Source organism: Callospermophilus lateralis, chromosome 9 (genome assembly GCF_048772815.1).
Source record: "Callospermophilus lateralis isolate mCalLat2 chromosome 9, mCalLat2.hap1, whole genome shotgun sequence".
Classification (NCBI taxonomy): domain Eukaryota; kingdom Metazoa; phylum Chordata; class Mammalia; order Rodentia; family Sciuridae; genus Callospermophilus; species Callospermophilus lateralis.
Window position 1 is genome coordinate 50,545,099 of NC_135313.1, and position 17,569 is coordinate 50,562,667.

General features: G+C 39.7%; 1 protein-coding gene across 1 annotated transcript in view; it reads left to right on the plus strand.

Moving 5' to 3' along the window:
* The first annotated feature begins 3,110 nt into the window (after nucleotides 1-3,110).
* Cerkl (CERK like autophagy regulator) overlaps nucleotides 3,111-17,569 on the plus strand; it is a 107,003-nt gene continuing 92,544 nt past the window's right edge. The window contains 1 exon segment of the mRNA XM_076865563.2: nucleotides 3,111-3,348. Coding sequence (XP_076721678.2) covers nucleotides 3,111-3,348 — 238 coding nt within the window.

A 17,569-nucleotide genomic window follows, 5' to 3' on the forward strand; every position in this document is an offset into this window, starting at 1 on the left:
TCAGAGGGAGAGAGAATGGCCAAAGTCAAAAGTCAAAGAAAAAGAGAACTAAGGACAGAAACAAAGAGGAAAGAAGGTACCTAACAGGTGGCTTTGAAGATGGAGAAAGGGGCTATGAGCAAAGAAACACAGATGATCTCTAGAAGCTGGAAGGAGTGCATTCTCCCCTGGAGCCTTCAGAGGAATGCCTCTTGGCTGACACCTTGATTTTACTCCAGTGAAGTTGATTTGGATTTCTGACCTCCAGGAATATAAGATAATATGATGTGTGTGTGATTTTTTTAAGCACTGAGTTTGTTGTAATCCATTTACAGCAGCAGAAAACCAATACACAGTGTTATAGAAGTTAGATTATCGGGGTTACTCAGAAATGGCCTCTTGAGGAGGTGACATTAAGCAGAAAAGTGTGCAAAGTGGGGAGTAAGACATTTGGCTGGCTATGGGAGTGGGCAGAGGGAGCATTCTAGCCAACAGGAACAGCAAGAGATAATGCTCCAAGAAGGAAGTATGCTCAGTGTGTCTGAGTACCAGAATGAACAAGAGGAAGAATGTTAGTAGATACCTTAGGGAGGTAGCTGGAGGCCAGATTATGTAGAACTTTGTAGCTTTGCTAAGCACTTTGATTATATTCCAAGAGTGATGAGAAGTCACTGGAAGGCTATAGGCAGGGAGTGACATGCTCTTGTCACTTTTAAAGACATGATATAAATGCTAAGTGGAAAATAGATTCTGAGCTGGAAGTCTCAATACACCTGAGAGGTGCAGAACCATAGGGTAAGATGAGAGGGGGCTGAAAAGAGTGTATATTGGAGATGAAGTGGACCAGATTTGCTAGTTGATTGGAAGTGATATATAAGACAAAGTGGGAGATAAGAATGATATCAAAGACTAACACTTTTATATCATAACACTATTTGCTGACTCAAAATATTCTGGGACTATGATGAAAAATGATGAATTTTGTTTTAGATGCTATTGGATAAGTCAGTAGAGGTGTCAGGTTGGCCAGTTGGACAAAATACCTGGAGTTCAGGAGATTAAATTGGATGGATGCCATCTCTTTTGCAGCATAGGTAGTGTATAAAGCATGGAACTGACATGTGTGGATAGATCTTGAGCACAGAGCTCTGGGGCATTGCACTTTAGTTCCCTGGAAGAGGGCATCTCATCTATGGTGGAAAAAATGGAACATGGTCCTTAATACTTCCATATTTAAGGCAATTCAATGCCAATGTTTTTGACTTCTGGCCTGACTGAAACTTGAAAAATGGCAACTTGGCCCTGTGCAAAGGTCTTAAGAAGTAGTCATTACCTTGGCCTATTTGCCCTGGCTCTCAGTGAGCTTTTAAAATGCCAGTGAGCTCTAATCCTGTTGATTGACCCACAGCTGTGAATACAAGATGCTGACTCCAGAAGTGCAACTCATTCTGGAAAGGGCACTATCCCTTTCCCACTAAGGACTGAGAGAGCCACCTGAAGTCTGCATAGGCTTAGCAGCAGCTGCACTTCTACTCAATCAGATCAAACTGAAGTTCTTTTTTGCTTCCCGAGGAACCCTGGGTATTTGTTTTTAGAACACTGAACAGTAAGAATCCTTGCTTAACTGACACACAAGTGCTTTATGTTTGAAAAGGATTTGGCTAGGCCTATGTCTTACCAGAATGACTGGAAAAACTCCTGTTACAGTTAGGTCCTCTTTCTGAATTTGCAGTGTGAAGGTGAGGACAAGAAGAGAAGTGGCTGCCTATCTAATGGAATTATTTTGGCACTAGCACACCAGTACTAGATTCACAACTCTCTTTAACTCCTGAATTTTTCCTAGAATTATAATGACCCTATATAAAGCCTCCTGCTTTACCTCCCAGTCCTAACTGGGGACTAACTTTCTCCCTGCATGCTTTCCCACCACAAATTGCTCCCTGTGTTGTTACATTTCTTAATGCAGTTATTCTCAGCCTTTGCTAAACACTGGAATCACCTGGGGAACTTTAAAAAATCCTGAAGTCTGGGTCCTATCCCCAGAGATTCCAACTTAATTGTCTTCCAATGTAGCCCAGACAACTGGATTCTTAAAAGCTCCCTAGGTGACCCACATACAGCCAGGATTGAGAACCACAGGCCTCCAGACTCTGTGTTTTCTATATTAACAACAACCACCACCACAACAACAAAAATCGAATTTTAGGAACCCAAACTATGAAGGTTAAAAGGGAAGGCCCCAGGGCTCCTCCTCTTTTACAGGTGACATTACTGAACAGCAGTAGCCTTTTGGAGAACAAATGCTGCTCCTTGTCATCTCTCTACAGTACTGCCAGATCCAAACAAAGGCAAGAGTGCAGAGAAGGTAATATCTTGGGAATGGTAGGACCCTATATGCTAACAGCATAGGGACACCTTCCTTTAAAACTAAATTTGTCAGAAGCAAATTTGTGTATGCAAAGCAGAAGTTTCAGGAGGTGAGTTCTCACTCTGTCCCAACTGTCTACAGATCATCTCTCCTAGGCATGCAAAAGGAGCCATCAAGTAGCACCTCTGCTCTTCAGGAAGCTCACTGGAAAGGAGGTGGACAGAGCCTTCCGCGCTTGCAACTCAAAATGTGCACTATGGCCAGCAGCCCTCATCTTCGTCTAGTAGCTTCTTAGAAATTTAGTATTTTGCTGGGGCTGGGGTTGTGGTTCAGTGGTAGAGTGCTCGCCTAGAAATTTAGTATTTGGGGCCCCCTTCCAGACCTATTCAGTAAGAATCTGCATTTTAAGAAGATGCCCATGCAATATGCAATTCAAAGTTTCAGGAGCATTGGTTCATAGGACTCCAGGTAATGCAACGCGCCTAATTCTTTCGAACATCCAAGGCCCAAATGGAGGCAGTCACTTATTTCTCCTCCCGGAGTGGGTAGTCTTGTGGTGAGTGGTGGAGAAGCTTGGCAGGACAAGGTGCAGACTAGGTCCAGGGCGGTTCCTCCCGCGCCACGCCTCACTCCTGGGTCTCAGCGGGACGCGTCGTTGCTGTGGCAGCGCCGGACGCAGCAAGAGCAGTGGCTGCTGTGGCCTCCTCCTCTTTCTCCAAAGGCCTCCCCGGACCCCAAACTCGGACCCAGCCTAGGCTCCTCCATGCCACGGAGGAGACGCCAGAGTCGGGTGAGCGCCCAGGAGGGCGGCCAGGAGGAAGATGCGCCCCCAGAAGTGGCAGCCTTGCCCTCAGCGCAGTCGCAGTCCCCACAGAAGTTCCAGGAGACCGCCGATCCGGTTTTGCTCCGGGGCATCTTCGAGATCGGGAGGGGCAGCTGCGACGTGGTACTGAGCCAACGGGCCCTGAAGTGGTGGCCCATTCAGCCCGAGCGCCCGGCGGGTGAGTGCCAGTCCCGGTGCCACAGTCTCCCAGGCGCCGTAACTCGGGTGCTTCTGCTCCGCCTCCTCTTCGCTCCTCTCGCCTCCCCGCTCCTGCTGTGCCCCGGTAGGTTACAGTGTCCTCGACAGTGCCTCCTCCCTCCCAGCTGGGGAAATGTGTGCAACTCCCCTGTCTCCACCAGCTAGGCTTTCCCTTCCAGGGCACTTCCTGACAGACGTCGTGCTCAGTTCCTGCAGAGCGCAGAGAAACTTGAACCCGCAAGGGGAAGTGATTTACAAGTGGTGGGGGGAGCTGATTTACAAGGGGCGGGAGGTGATTTACAAGGGGGGAGGACGCCAACTACTCCACCCCACCTAATTGACGCTTCAGTCCAACTTCTGAAGGTACACTGATAGTATAAACCCTTCACAAAGTGTCTACCACATGGGTTCTGAATCCAACTCTCATTTTAATGTCTCATAACCCCAATATTTTGGGGTTCCTGGATTTGCCCACCCTCACATTCGTTGCCACTGTGGAGCTTGTTCAGGCTGTCTAGAAACTTGATTTTGGGTGTTAACTCAAAATCTGGTTTCCTTGGATTTGCCCTTACTCATTTAGAATTTTAGTGCTATAATACTGCAGTTTACAATAGAAATATTTCAAGTCTTAACCCAGAGATGACTCAGTAGAGAACGTTGGAATTCGACACATAAGCCTGTTTTAGTTAAGTACAACATTACAAAAATTTTTTAAAATTGCCTTTCCCTATTGGTAAACTAGACATCATGGGCTGTTTATGTTATAGAAAGCAGCAGTCACTGTTCTAAAGTTTCTTGTTCAAGTCTAACAAAATGAAACCCTCTAGTTGGGACCCAGCATGGGTTCTGGATGGGAATTCTGTATGTGCTGTCTGTCATGCCCCTTACTGAACTAAATCTATCTTTGACTTTGATTAAAATGTTTTCAGGTGTTTTGAAAACCAAAGTGATTTATTTTCTCCAACCTTTGAAGTTAAAAGCCAGCTAGATGATTATGGAATTATTCTGTGAGTCTTTAAGTTAGTTTAAGTTATGTGATATAGAAGTTTATAATCAGAACTCTAAGAGCCAATTTAACCTACAATAAAGCTGAAATACTATAGAATTAAAATTAGACATTGTGTAATGAGAAACCATACAAATCAATGTTTCAGCGCTGGCACATGGAAAAAGCAAATAATGACATGAAAAAAGAAATGTTATTTTATATTGAGTGGTGATTGAGGAAAAATAGGTTTAATTAGCTCTCCTGGTAATGGAGTTTAAAAAGACAACTTGACAATTTCATAACTCTAAAGGTTCCAATACTGATTCTTTAATTTCACCTGAAAACCTTTTGGTTTTCTTTCCTTTATATGAGTGTACTACTTTTTCTTTGTAATTAATTCCTGGCTTTTAAACCACTTTGGACCTCTAAATTTGGAGCCACAGAAGTTGAATTAATTTAAACTGAACAATGAAAACTAATGAATGAATTTGATTGGAACTGGTGAATTTGGTCAGAAATGGAAGAGAAAACATATCAAAGTTATAGTACTTGGGAGGACATGGAATGATAGGATAAGGTGGGGGAGACCATGTCCATTGCTGGTTGATGGGTGACTTGCTGTCCCAGGAAAGGATAGGAGGAAGATGTAGAAAGGTCTCTGGGCATTATTAGATCAAACATATGAAATATTTTAAGACCACCCAGTTTTAAACCTCATAGTGTCTTAGTTGTTTTCACTGAGATTAGATACCATGTGATCTTTCCCTGATTTCCTATCTTGAGCAATGTGAGCAAAGACACTGAAGTGTTTTATGAGGGCTATCATGGCCAAAATTGTGACTAATTGATAGTCTTGCTGGCAGAGTAAATGAGGATAACTATAGTGATTTATGTGCTCTTTATTAGGTTCAAGGGTAACTTGGAATAATGTCTGTTACCCTTCCTCACAGAAGTGAGGCTTGTGTGGAGAGCATAAGTCAAGGTGGGAGGTTCAGAAGCATTATCACTCATCTTTGGTATTATTTTTTAATGGAAGCAATGTTTTTAGTGTATTAGTTCTAGTCAATGAATATGTTAACCTAATCAGCAGTTACTCTATTAATGGATATTTTGGTACTTATGCTAAGGTGCTTTGCTAGATGCTGTGAAGATGAAAAATAACCTGGTATCTTTTCCTTCAGGAAACTCTACTTTTCAGGAAAGACATGCGACTCCAAATAAAACCCTGTGTCACCAAACATTAGGCAACTAATAACTTTTTTAATTAAGTGATATAAAGATCCACAAGGTGTGGGTCCTGCTTCTAGGGATTTCAGTGTGTTTATAGGGGAGGAATATGTTTTTGACAGGAATCTGATCATGAAGAAACAATTTGCTGTCTAAGTCACTACTCTCCCCCTCAAAAAAATAGCGGAAAAATGTTTCATGAAGGGTTGTGGTTTTGTATTAGTTTCCTAGGATTGTAGGTAACAAATCAGTACAAATTTGGTGGCTTAAAATGCAGGATTATATTTTTTCATACTTTTGGAGGCTAGAAGTCACTTAAGATGTCATTAGGGGGCTGGGTGCAGCTTGGGTTAAGTGCTTGTTTGGCGTGTGTGAGGCCTGGTTTCCATGTGCACCTCCTTCTGAAAGCTTGAGTGGGTCTTCCTTTGCCTCCTTCAGTTCTAATGGCTCCTGGTGTTCCTTGGCTTGTGGCAGCAGAACTGTTGGCCGTGTCTTCACATGGCCTTCCCCTCCGTCTCTGCATGCCCTATTTGTAAAGGCAGAAATTTTTGAATTTAAGATTACCCTAAATCCAGAGTGATCTCAAAATCCTTGATTACACGGCAAAGACTTTCTTTCCCAATATGGTCATAGCCTGAGGTCCAACTGAATTGGAGTTTTGGGGGAACACTTTTCAATGTAGTAAAAAGATGTAATGGGAGTGGAAGAAAAAATTTAGGTTGAAGTAATAAAGGAAGAAAATGAAAGGCTGTCTTCTGGGAATAGTGACTGATAGAGCCTGTCAAAGTACAGGAGTAAGAGAATATTTCACAGGCAAAGAGACGCCTGAAGACACAGGTAAGAAGTTTGAGTTTTATTTAGTTCGAAGTGTGAAGTTCTCTCCTGGTTTTTCTTCTATGTTTATCAAAAACTTTTATCTGAGTCTTTATCCCAATTCCTGCCATTGCTGATGGCCATTGCTCTCTGACCTTCTAGATCTCTTCCCTTTTGGTGACTTTCACCTTCATCCCAGTTTGCCACCTGGCTCCATCTTCCCTGGGACATGGATCAGCCCTCTGTGCAGCAATACCACTAGTCAACCTAGTAAGCATGGGTGATTGTCATCTCTCTTCAAAGCCAGTCCATCCCATCTCTCCCACCTTTTCTAGGCGGTTGTCTCCTCTCTTGTGCCCTCCTTAGGTCTGCAGCCTTTTTTCTCCTCCAGCTCTTTTACCTCCCATTTTGACGTTCCCTACCTTGATCTTCTAAATTCCTCTAGCTGATGCTCTGCCCCTTCTCACTTACTTTGAAAAAAAAAAATGGTTTATTCTCACTGCCTCTTACCTATTCCTCTACCATCTGCGACCTGGTCTCCTTCAATCAAATGGGAAATTTCAGGTTCCACCTATTTGGATTTTTACTTCATTTAACTTTGACTTGGCTCCCTCAGTTCTGTGACACCAGGAGCACCTCACTTATTGGTTTCAGATGGGATTTCTTTCTGTCTGCTTGTCAAATGTGGCATTACCAATGAATTTGGTCCGATCTGGTTAATTGTGTACTTTCTGATTTGTGTTGCCCCAAATTCTCAACTACCATTAATTATCATCAGAAGCACTATAAATTTTGTATATCCATAAGAAAAACAACTTTTCTTGCTCTTGGTCTTGTTCTCTATCAAGAATATGGATGTCAGTAATCCATTGTCAGTATATTTAACTTTGTTTCTCAGGTGTATGTAAGTTGTGGTGGGATGTTTAGATGGAGAACTAGAATTTCTTATACCTTACATTGGAATCATGGGATTCCATATAGAAGTGATAAATACTTTGGCTTAATATGTAAAGGACTGATTAGGCAGCCACCTAGAATCTAAATGAGGATTTCAAAGGCAACCCCAGCTTGGATGTCCCTCATTTACTACTTCAATCAATCACCAATCCTGCTTCTTCTGTTTGCTAAGTGTTTGTCACATATACCTTCCTTCTCTGTCCAGTCAATCATAACCTTAGCTCAGGCCTTATGATCTCACTTGACCTCTTCCTTTACCTCCCTTGAGCTTGTGCTTAAATGTTCCTGGTTCCTTTTACTGCCTTACATTATTTTGATGACATTTATACTCTCATATATGATATGATTTCTGTTGTTTGTCCTCCCCATAACCACCCACTTCAAGAGGACAGGATTTTTTGTCTATTTTTGACTATCCTAATAAGAAACAAATGGCATTTCATATTAGGGTGACTTGAAGAGTTTTTAAAAGGTAGTTCAGTATTTATTCTTCCCTTATCTGAGTTTTTTTTTTTTTCATGGCTTCAGTTACTCACAAAAATACTAAATGGAGAATTGCATAAAAGATTCATAAGTTTTAAATTGTGTGCTGTTTTGAGGAGTGTGATAAATCCCGTGCCACCGGCTCCATCTTCCCTGGGACATGGATCATCCCTCTGTGCAGCATATCCCTGCTGTGCATGCTGTCTAGCCAGCAGTCATTCAGTAGCTGTCTTGGTTATCAGGTTGACTAGTAGTTTTGCAGTGCTTGTACATAGGGTTCAGGATTATCTGCAGTTTTAGGTATTTGCTGGGGATCTTGGAACATATTCCCCATGGGTAAAGGGGAATGACTGTACTTTTAAAGGTGTAGGAAGAATATAAGAATCTTGAAATACTCTTGGGATTAGTGATAAATGGGCAAGTAATACCATTTGTAGGCCCAAAATTATAAACTGAGGGAGCAGGTGCTTGAACCTGGGTTCAGAGACCATGTGGAGGAAGTTACCAGATAGCTCCTTTTGGCTTTTGCCTCAGTTTGACAGATTTCCTGAGTCAATCCTGCAGGAAGGGAGATAGGAACTAAATTCCCAAGCTTCTTCTCTTCTATCCTGTACCACAGTCCATAAGTCAACTAGAAGGCAGCGCATAGGGGAACACTTGATGACTATATAGAGTGGCTTGCCAGGACACAAAACAGGTGAAAAAACGTGGAGACAGTCTGGCTGGAAAAAATATATATATATTCAGAACATCTGTTATGTTTATTGTTGGTACCTTGAAGAGTGCTTGGCACATAAGCAATATTTGTTGAATGAATGAATTTGTGACTGACTTACTGGTCTCCTAAACTTTAGTTTTGCTAATTGCTTTGTGACTTGATTACTACACTCCTACTTAATACTGACCCCTCATCACCTATGGGAGCAATATCCTTTCCCTCCTCCCAATTTTTACTAAGCATAGGAACAAAACATGGATCTCCAGTATATAACACATGAAGGCAGAGGTCTCTTGATAGCAGTGGATTTCCTCTTCTCCTAGTGGAGATATGATCTCTGTTGAGGAAGGGAGTGGGATGAGAGATATTTTGCATGTGATCTTCATGCTTGGCACCTGCCTATCTCTGCATCTTTATTCCCTAGTACTTTTCTCATTGTACCACCCCGTAATAGAAAGGATTACAAAAATAGTTCTCCATATACTGTCTTTTCTTAGCTTTTATAGATACAGGGAATTGGCTTCCTTTGTGCTGTTTTTTTGATGCTTAAATGTTTAAATTCATTAAAACCAATAAGTAAAGTTTTATTATAGATTTCTTTTTCTCTTTAGGCATAACTGGATCTCATACACAGACACTGAATATAAAACTTTGTTGTATTTTCAATTAGTTGATAAGCTCCTTGAGGGTCTTTCAAATTTGTATTATTCTTGTATTTCCATTGTAGGAGTTAATGTTAGTCCATTCTCTACTGTGAGGGACAGGGCAGGAATGATCCATTTTGCTCAGCTACAGGGTAGAAAGCAAGGAGCAGGAAATATACAAGAATGCCACCACTATAATAGAAATTGTCTACCAAATTCCTTTATTTAATTGTTTGCAATTGTGCCTGATGATCTATTAGAATTCACAATTATAGCCATTTTGCTTGTGGATCTTACATGATTTTATTCACAGTAATATAAGGTAGTTGTCAAGCTGTCTGTGACCTAGGAGGGAGAAAAGTTCTGAAGAGATGAAAGAAGCATTTGGTGATGTTTTTGAGGCCAAACATGAAAGGTCAAATCAACCTGGGTCATGGGATTCTAAGGCAAAGCAGGTCAAGTACAGGGCCCAGGGTGCACAGCTCCCCATGTTGTGCCAAGATTGGATATAAGGTACCAAAAAACAAGAAGAACGTTTGGACAGGGGACATGGGCAGATGCCACAAATTAATTTGTATATTTCATGATGTAACTGTTAGCTTGTGCTGTTACTGGATCCAATGTTTTCAGAGTTCAATATTTAAAAAACCACCAGTGGTTGTCTATTGCATTGTTCTCAATCTCAACCAAGGACAATCTTCTGAAATATGTCCTTATTAGGTAGTAAGCTTTTATTTGAAATGTAAGATTGAAGCAGAATATAGCATCCTCAAAGCTGCACGTGTTTATTATCTTATGTGACTGAATGTTTTTACCTAGGTCCCATAAAGCCAAAGCTATTGATGGAGAGAGGAAGGAATGGGTGGGATTAGATGTTAAGCTTATATTTTAGTACATTTAAGAATGATCCACTTAGGGATCTCTGTGACACATGTCAAATGTCTACAATGCTATCTCACGATGGTAACATGTGTCTCCACACAGTCCTCTGAAGTGAGAGCCCTGTAGGGACTAAAAAGTACTGTATATATTTCTGTGCCAGCATGTGATTTTCCAAAACAAAAGTTTCACAAAACAATTCTCACCATTGCTACGTGAGTCACTCTAATGTTCTGTTTTCATTATAAACATGCTGATTATGACTCACTAAATTAACATCATAATTTCATAAAAGACAGCACCTTGAAGTATGAAAAAGTGCTTCTGGGTGTTTTATAGCCTCTCTCCCCCAGCTGTCTGTAGTCTGCTCCCATCTGTGGTGTAGGACAGATTTCAGGAGTTGGCAAAGGCCCTGAGATCATGTCTCTGCAAATAGCAAGGTGTGTAACTGACTCAGGCAAATGACCCTCTGAATTTATTCACCAGAAAAATGAGGGATTTGTATTATATTGTGTCTAAACATTATCAATTTTGACCACCTGTGAAGTTGCATTTTAAAGAAAAAAAACTGGGCATGTTGTCAAATAAGAGTAATCTGAGCAAGGTTTGAATGGTCAATGGGGTCAACCGTCTGGTGTGCGTGCAGGGGTGTTGTATTTTACAGCAGGAACTTCTCAGCCCTAATGAGTTTCTAATTAGAAGAACCCCATGGGAAATATGGGCCCTTTACTTCTCTGCCTTAGCTTCAGGGCCTTCTGATGAGAAGTGGGCAATGGCTTCTTAACAGGTCTGGTCTTTGGAGCAAAGAAACCACTTTCTGGAAGAAAAGACCTGGTCAAGGCAAATTGTAAGCAGATTTTTTTTTTTTTTTTTTTCATGAACAACAAAAAGGACCAGGTCATCTGCTTTTGCATTCTATTTAATTTTCCTGTAATCTTATAATTTCTGAGCAAATTTTTTGTTTAGTATTAAATATTGTTTCAAATATTTTATTTTTAAATGAGGGTTTCAAATCACTATTATGGTTTACAACTCTATTTTTTAACCAGGTTGCACAACTTCATGATGTAATTTTAAAATAATTATTACCACCACAACTTTGAGTTCAGCTGAATTGGAGGAGTGACCAGAAAATCTGAGAAATCTAGGCTTCAAAATATGGTCTTGAAAATGTTTCTTACTGCTATGAGTCAAAATTAGTTTCTTGAGCTTTGGGTTTAAACAAACATATTTACTTTCTGAAAAATTGCAACATGAAAGGTAATGTGGAAAAATGTGAAAATGAGAAAAAAATCAATTTGAGAACAACAAGAGTTAGTGATTATGTGGGACTTAGCAGAGCAGGGTATATTCTAAGTATTAATCTGCCTAAGCTGTTTGGGAACAGATGTACGTGAAACAGATACCCGGTGTTCTGTTGTGTACATCCAAAGTGAGACATCTGTCGGTAGACCCTGTGGTCAGAAATAATGGAAGCAGGGGTTAACCCCCCAAATGACCTATTACTCATGTGAATTATTGAAGAACTAATTATTCAGTAAGACTTGATGCTTTGATTCATCAGTCCACACATTAATAAGAAAGTACCTACTTAAAAATTATTAGTGTATTCCAAAGCTGTCAAATTTGAAGGAATTTTTAAAAGATGATGTGAAGATTCAAGTTTACCTAATAACTGCATACACTCTACACTTACAAAGTTTTAAAATTATTAATAGTTTTAAGATGTTAGAAAGGTCTATGCTCAAAGGTTTTACTTTTTATTTAGGCAAATTTTTCACAGAAAAGCAAATGTAGAGTGACTTTTCTCAAGCAGGCCTGCTGGTTAGGCTTCCTATAATTATAGCAGTGCTTGCATCTGAATTGGTAACTTAATGGTAGTGCACTCAACCAGCATGCAGGAGGCCCTGGGTTCAATCCTCATCATGGCAAAAAGAAAACAAGTTCATTGTCCTTTATTCTAAGGTTTTAGTTTTAATCTTTATTTCTATATAGAATGGAAGATATAATTTTCAAAAAATTAACCCCAGTGTAGAACTGATGAAGTTGTACAATTTGAGCAACCTATTTATAGACAAGCAAATGAGTTCAAGAGCTATCAAAGAGATAGAGCCCTTTAACATATTTTGTATGTACACAAAATATTATTTGTGAATTAGTAGTAAAGTTGGTTTTGTGTACAAAAATCACTGTTTTTTCACAGTCATTGAGATTTATTGTTTAAGCTGAAATATGGCAAATGCAATCTCTTTCAAGTGTTGTTCATTTGAAATAATCACTATCTTAGCCGGTACACTCTGACTCCATGGAAGTTGCAGACTAATGTTATTACTAATTGGGCCACATCCATGTGGCATCATATATAGAATGGTACTTCTAAAAATGTATTACCACTTCTGTTTTCCTTTTGTCTCTCCCCTCTTCCTACCCCATGGGGCCCTGTGGGCCTGGAATTGGTACAGAAGTATCCCACTAGAAGTAAGGAATAGCACTTTCACTGAAGCCAAGGGACAGGCAAATGAGACTCTGATAGGCTGGGCCAAGGTCATTAAACCAGAGAGGGTGATCCAGATGGGACTGTCCAAAGCAGGAGGTCCTGGAGTGAACTGCAGAAATATAAACATGATCAAAGAGGCAGGGCAAGGGATGTGAAGAACAGAGCAACTGAGTATGCAGGAAGATACTGTTGCCAACTCTGGCCACTTTTGCAATTTGGGAAAGTGGACCACTCTTGTGTAAAGCGCCAAGAATGTGGTAGGTACACCTCACTGCAGTTGTGTCATCTCAGTATCAGACTATTCATCAGAACTTTATTGTTCTTAACCAGGTTAGTGTATTACTTAACTAGGTTGTTAGATTACATTTCAGACAGTGACAACTACAACTCTACATGTATCATCAAACTCATACACACAAACCTCTCGAAGGCCTTCCATATGACTGAATTTCTGCCCCCGTTTTGGAGGTGCTGGGCTGGTGATGGGGGCTGTATCTGCTAAGCAAGTGAGTTCCGTGCATGTATATATGTATCTGTATGTGTGTGTACATGCAGGTGTGTGCTCCTGTGTTAAGCAAAGGGAAGGAGCTCACAGTAGCTCTTGTGTTTTTCAAAATAAGTATGTGCTGGAGGAAGTAAAGGAAAGAAGGAAGGGAACAGAGCATTGGGAAATTACTATACGAACTTTTGCCATACCAACCAGCAGTTAAGATCCTTAGAGTAATAAATGACTGAATCCAGAGGTAGCAGACAAGTAGGTAATATACATATAAAACTAAAACAAGGAAAAAAGGCACAGTTGGTAAGCCTTTCTTTTCTTTTTTCTTTCTTTCTTTTTTTTTGGTATAACTGGCATGGTGCTACGGACTTATGGTAAGCCTAAAGATAAAGTCTAAAATAATGTAGCAGCTGGCATCAGGGAATTCCTATGTATATTCCAAGATTTTCATCAGAAACAGTATCATGGAAACTACCACTGCTGCTACACAACAGTGCCCAGTGCTGACTGAAAATACTGAACATGTATTGGTGTTTACTCTGCTAGGTCCTATGTTAAGTATTTTATGTTGTTTAACCTTCTACTCTAGTTCAGATAGGATTTTTATCCCTAGAGCCCTGAGGTATTAAGTAACTTGTCCAGGGTCATACTTGTAATGGAATAGCTGGGATTCAAATTCTAGTAGTCTGACCAGAGAGCCTGCCCAGTACCTAGTAGGTTATACTGCTTCCTCAAGATGAAATTCTCCTACCACCTTCAAGAGCCTATCCTTCATCCCAGTTAGTAATAGTGAAGCATCATGGTCTAAACTAAAATTAAAAAACAAAAATTTTAAAAACCTTTAAAATAGAGTCATTGGATTTCCTGCAGCCTCTGAGATAGTTCCACCAAAAATAAATAATTCCAATTCTCTGGTCTCTGAAAATTTCTGAGTAAACAAACAAAAAAAAGGGAACGATAGATGGCGTTTTTTTTTTTATTGGTTATTCAAAACATTACAAAGATTGCAGAATCACATCGGTTACACATCCACATTTTTACATAATACCATAATAGTAACTGTTGTATCCTGCTACCTTTCCTATCCTCTACTATCCCCCCTCCCCTCCCCTCCCCTCCCATCTTCTCTCTCTACCCCATCTACTGTAATTCATTTCTCTCCTTATTTTTTTCCCATTCCCCTCACAAACTCTTATATGTAATTTTGTATAACAATGAGGGTCTCCTTCCATTTCCATGCAATTTCCCTTTTCTCTCCCTTTCCCTCCCACTTCATGACTCTGCTTAATGTTAATCTTTTCCTCCTGCTCTTCCTCCCTGCTTTGTTCTTGGTTGCTCTCATTATATCAAAGAAGACATTTGGCATTTGTTTTTTAGGGATTGGCTAGCTTCTCTTAGCATAATCTGCTCATTTTTTAAACAAAATTAAAAAAACCCAAATATTTCTTGAAATAATTTTTTAGTTGTAGATAGACACAATACCTTTATTTTACTTATTTATTTTTATGTGGTACTAAGAATCGAACCCTCTGTTCACACTTGTGAGATGAGCACTCTATCACTGAGCCACAACATCAGCCCCCAGACCAAATATTTTATTATAGAAACCATCATGTTTTCCCACATACAACTCTAAGAGGGGTGGGGCTTTATGTAGCACACTATGGAGTTTAAACAATTTTCAATTTATGGCTACTTTTGCCTCATTTATGCCCTATTCATATCTCTTCTTTCCCTGGAATCATTGGAAGCTATTACAAAGCATCATAAAATTTCATCTGTATACATTTCAGCATATATTTCTAGGAGATGAGGATTTAAAAATGTAACTACAATGCCATTCTTCTAGTGTATATAATCTTTTATATCTTTAAATATTCAGTTACTATTCAGATTCCACTGATACTTCTTATTTTTTACGTTACCATTGAAAAAAGGTTTATATTGTAGTTGTTTGCTGTGTGTTTTAAATCTTTTAATTCAGATTGCTCTTCCTTTTTTTATTCCTTGCAATTTATTTTTTGAACAAATGGGGTTGTCTGGCCCATAGTTTTCTGAAAGAATATGAAATGTTTATTGGCAGCAAATGCCTATAAAAGAGAAAATGATGGGGAAGCTAATTGGTCAGGGATACCCTTCAGACCATTGGCAACCTGATACCTATCAGGGGAAGGGAGAGAGCTGGGGAAGGGAGAGCCTCAGCCCAGGATGCAGATCTGACAAAGTCTTGGCTTACCTGTGGAGAGAGCTTTCCAGAAAAGCCTGCCCATTAGGACACTCATCTTGGTCAGAAATGGCCAGACTTCAGCTGTATTCACCCATGGCCCGGAAGGGTGTCACCTGAGGCTCTGGAGCTCAAGTTGGCAGCAGCTAACTGTACTCCTTGCAGTGGAACAGGGAGTCTCTCCTCAAAGAGGATTCCAGCAGCCACAGTGACCAAGGAGGTTCATTACCATTATCATTATCATAAACTCAGGGAGTTAGACATTTTAAGTGTACTATATTTCAGTTCACAGCAATGACTATTCTGACTGGTTCTCAGATGTGTCCAACTTTAGATTTTTGATTCAAAGGGAGCCTCTTCAACTTCTGTTTCATTTTGACCTTCTCTCAGCTATCTCTTTGCTTTCTGGAATGGTAAGATATTCCAGGCTCATATTTCAAGCCTCAGACAGGGAGTTGACCTATCATGGAAGACTTTTTGGGTAGCGGTTTGAGTACTTGGTTTGAGTACTAAGTTTGACCACTGAGTACACAGTTTGAATACTAAGTATACTCATTGCTAAAACCTTCCATGTATGAGTCTGGTTACCAGGTTTTACAGAGAACAGAGCTAGGAAAAGTGTTAGAGTTGTTTTGGAGTGTGTGTGTGTGTGTGTGTGTGTGTGTGTTGGTGTGTGGAAGGTACTAGGGATTGAACCCAGTTGTTTTGTTTTTAAAGAGAAAATACCTCATGAGATTATGGTGATACTTCAAATTCCAGTTCAGGACGAAAGTGTTTCTTACTGTGTGTCCTTTCCTCTATTAAAATCCTAACTCCTAATGACAATACTCATTTGTTTATCCTGCCTAACAAACATATATACATAATAGCATATTGTTATATCAGTGTTGTACAATAATATAATTACTGAAAACGATTTAAATTCTGCAATTTTTGTTGTTGTTCAGAGGTATAGTCAAATTACTGAAGACAGTTGGAATAATTCCTATCTGAAGGTATAATTGTTTCACTTTGCTTTTGAGTTTAACGCATTGCTTTTCTTAAAATCCAGTTTTATTTTATAACTATGTGTAAAAGATTTTATTATTCCAAAGTTGAATTTATTTAGATTCTAGAAAGTATAACTTTCATCCATGCTCTTCTACTCTTTTTCTTCCTCCTTGTAATAGGTAAGCTTATTTGTTTTGTCAAGTATTTGGTTTATTCTTAAAAATTTAAAATATAGACATGTATATATTCTTTTTATTACCCACCCCCACTGACCTCCTTAAATACATGACAGAGTACATGACTTTTCTATCTTGGTTTCTCCTTAATTAACAATATACCCAGATGATCACTCTTTTGCACTATACACTGATTTCCCATTTCCTTTTATAACTGCACAATAGTCCAGTGTGTACTTTAGTTTACTGAAGCAGCTCTCTGCTGAAGGGGTTGGGTTGTTTACAGTCATTTTTGCTACTGCAAATAGTGGTATAATGAAAAACTTCATGTGTCCTTTTCATTTTTTTTTCAGTGTGCTTTTAAGGTAGATTCCTATCAAAAGAATTGTCTGGCACATAGTTTTCTGAAGGAATATGAAATGTTTATTGGTAGCAAATGCCCATAAAAGAAGAAATGAAGGGGAAGCCAATTGGTCAGGGATACCTTTTAGACCATTGGCAACTTGATACCTATCAAGAGAGAGGAAGCAGACTGGGGAAGGGAGAGCCTCAGCCCAGGATGCAGATCTGACAAAGTCTTGGCTTACCTGTGGAGAGAGCTTTCCAGATAAGCCTCCCCATTAGGAGACTCATCTTGGGCAGAAATGGCCAAACTTCAGCTGTATTAACCCATGGCCTGGAAAGGTGTCACCTGAGGAATCAAAGAATAAATGCCTATGTAATTTTGATCAAAATTGTCAAATTCCCTCAAAAGGATCTTGCTATTTTGCTTTTCTATCATCATGTGTTAGGGCACGTTTGCTGAAATCTTTTGCAAAAGAATATATTGTCAAACTTTAAAAAACAATTTCAATAAGCAAGAAATGCTTTATCAGCATAGTATTGTGTTATTCTTATTAAATCATTTGTTTTTAGTTTACTCCTGCTAACATTTAAGGAGTACCTGCTATATGTTGGGTGTCTGGCAGATTCTAGGGGTGCCATAATCAATATGGCATAATTTCTCCCTCAAGATATTTGTAATATTCAGCCAAAGAATAACTATGTGATCTATTTTATGTGCAATTGAGGTATCACTTATAGGGCATTGCAAAAAACCATGGGAA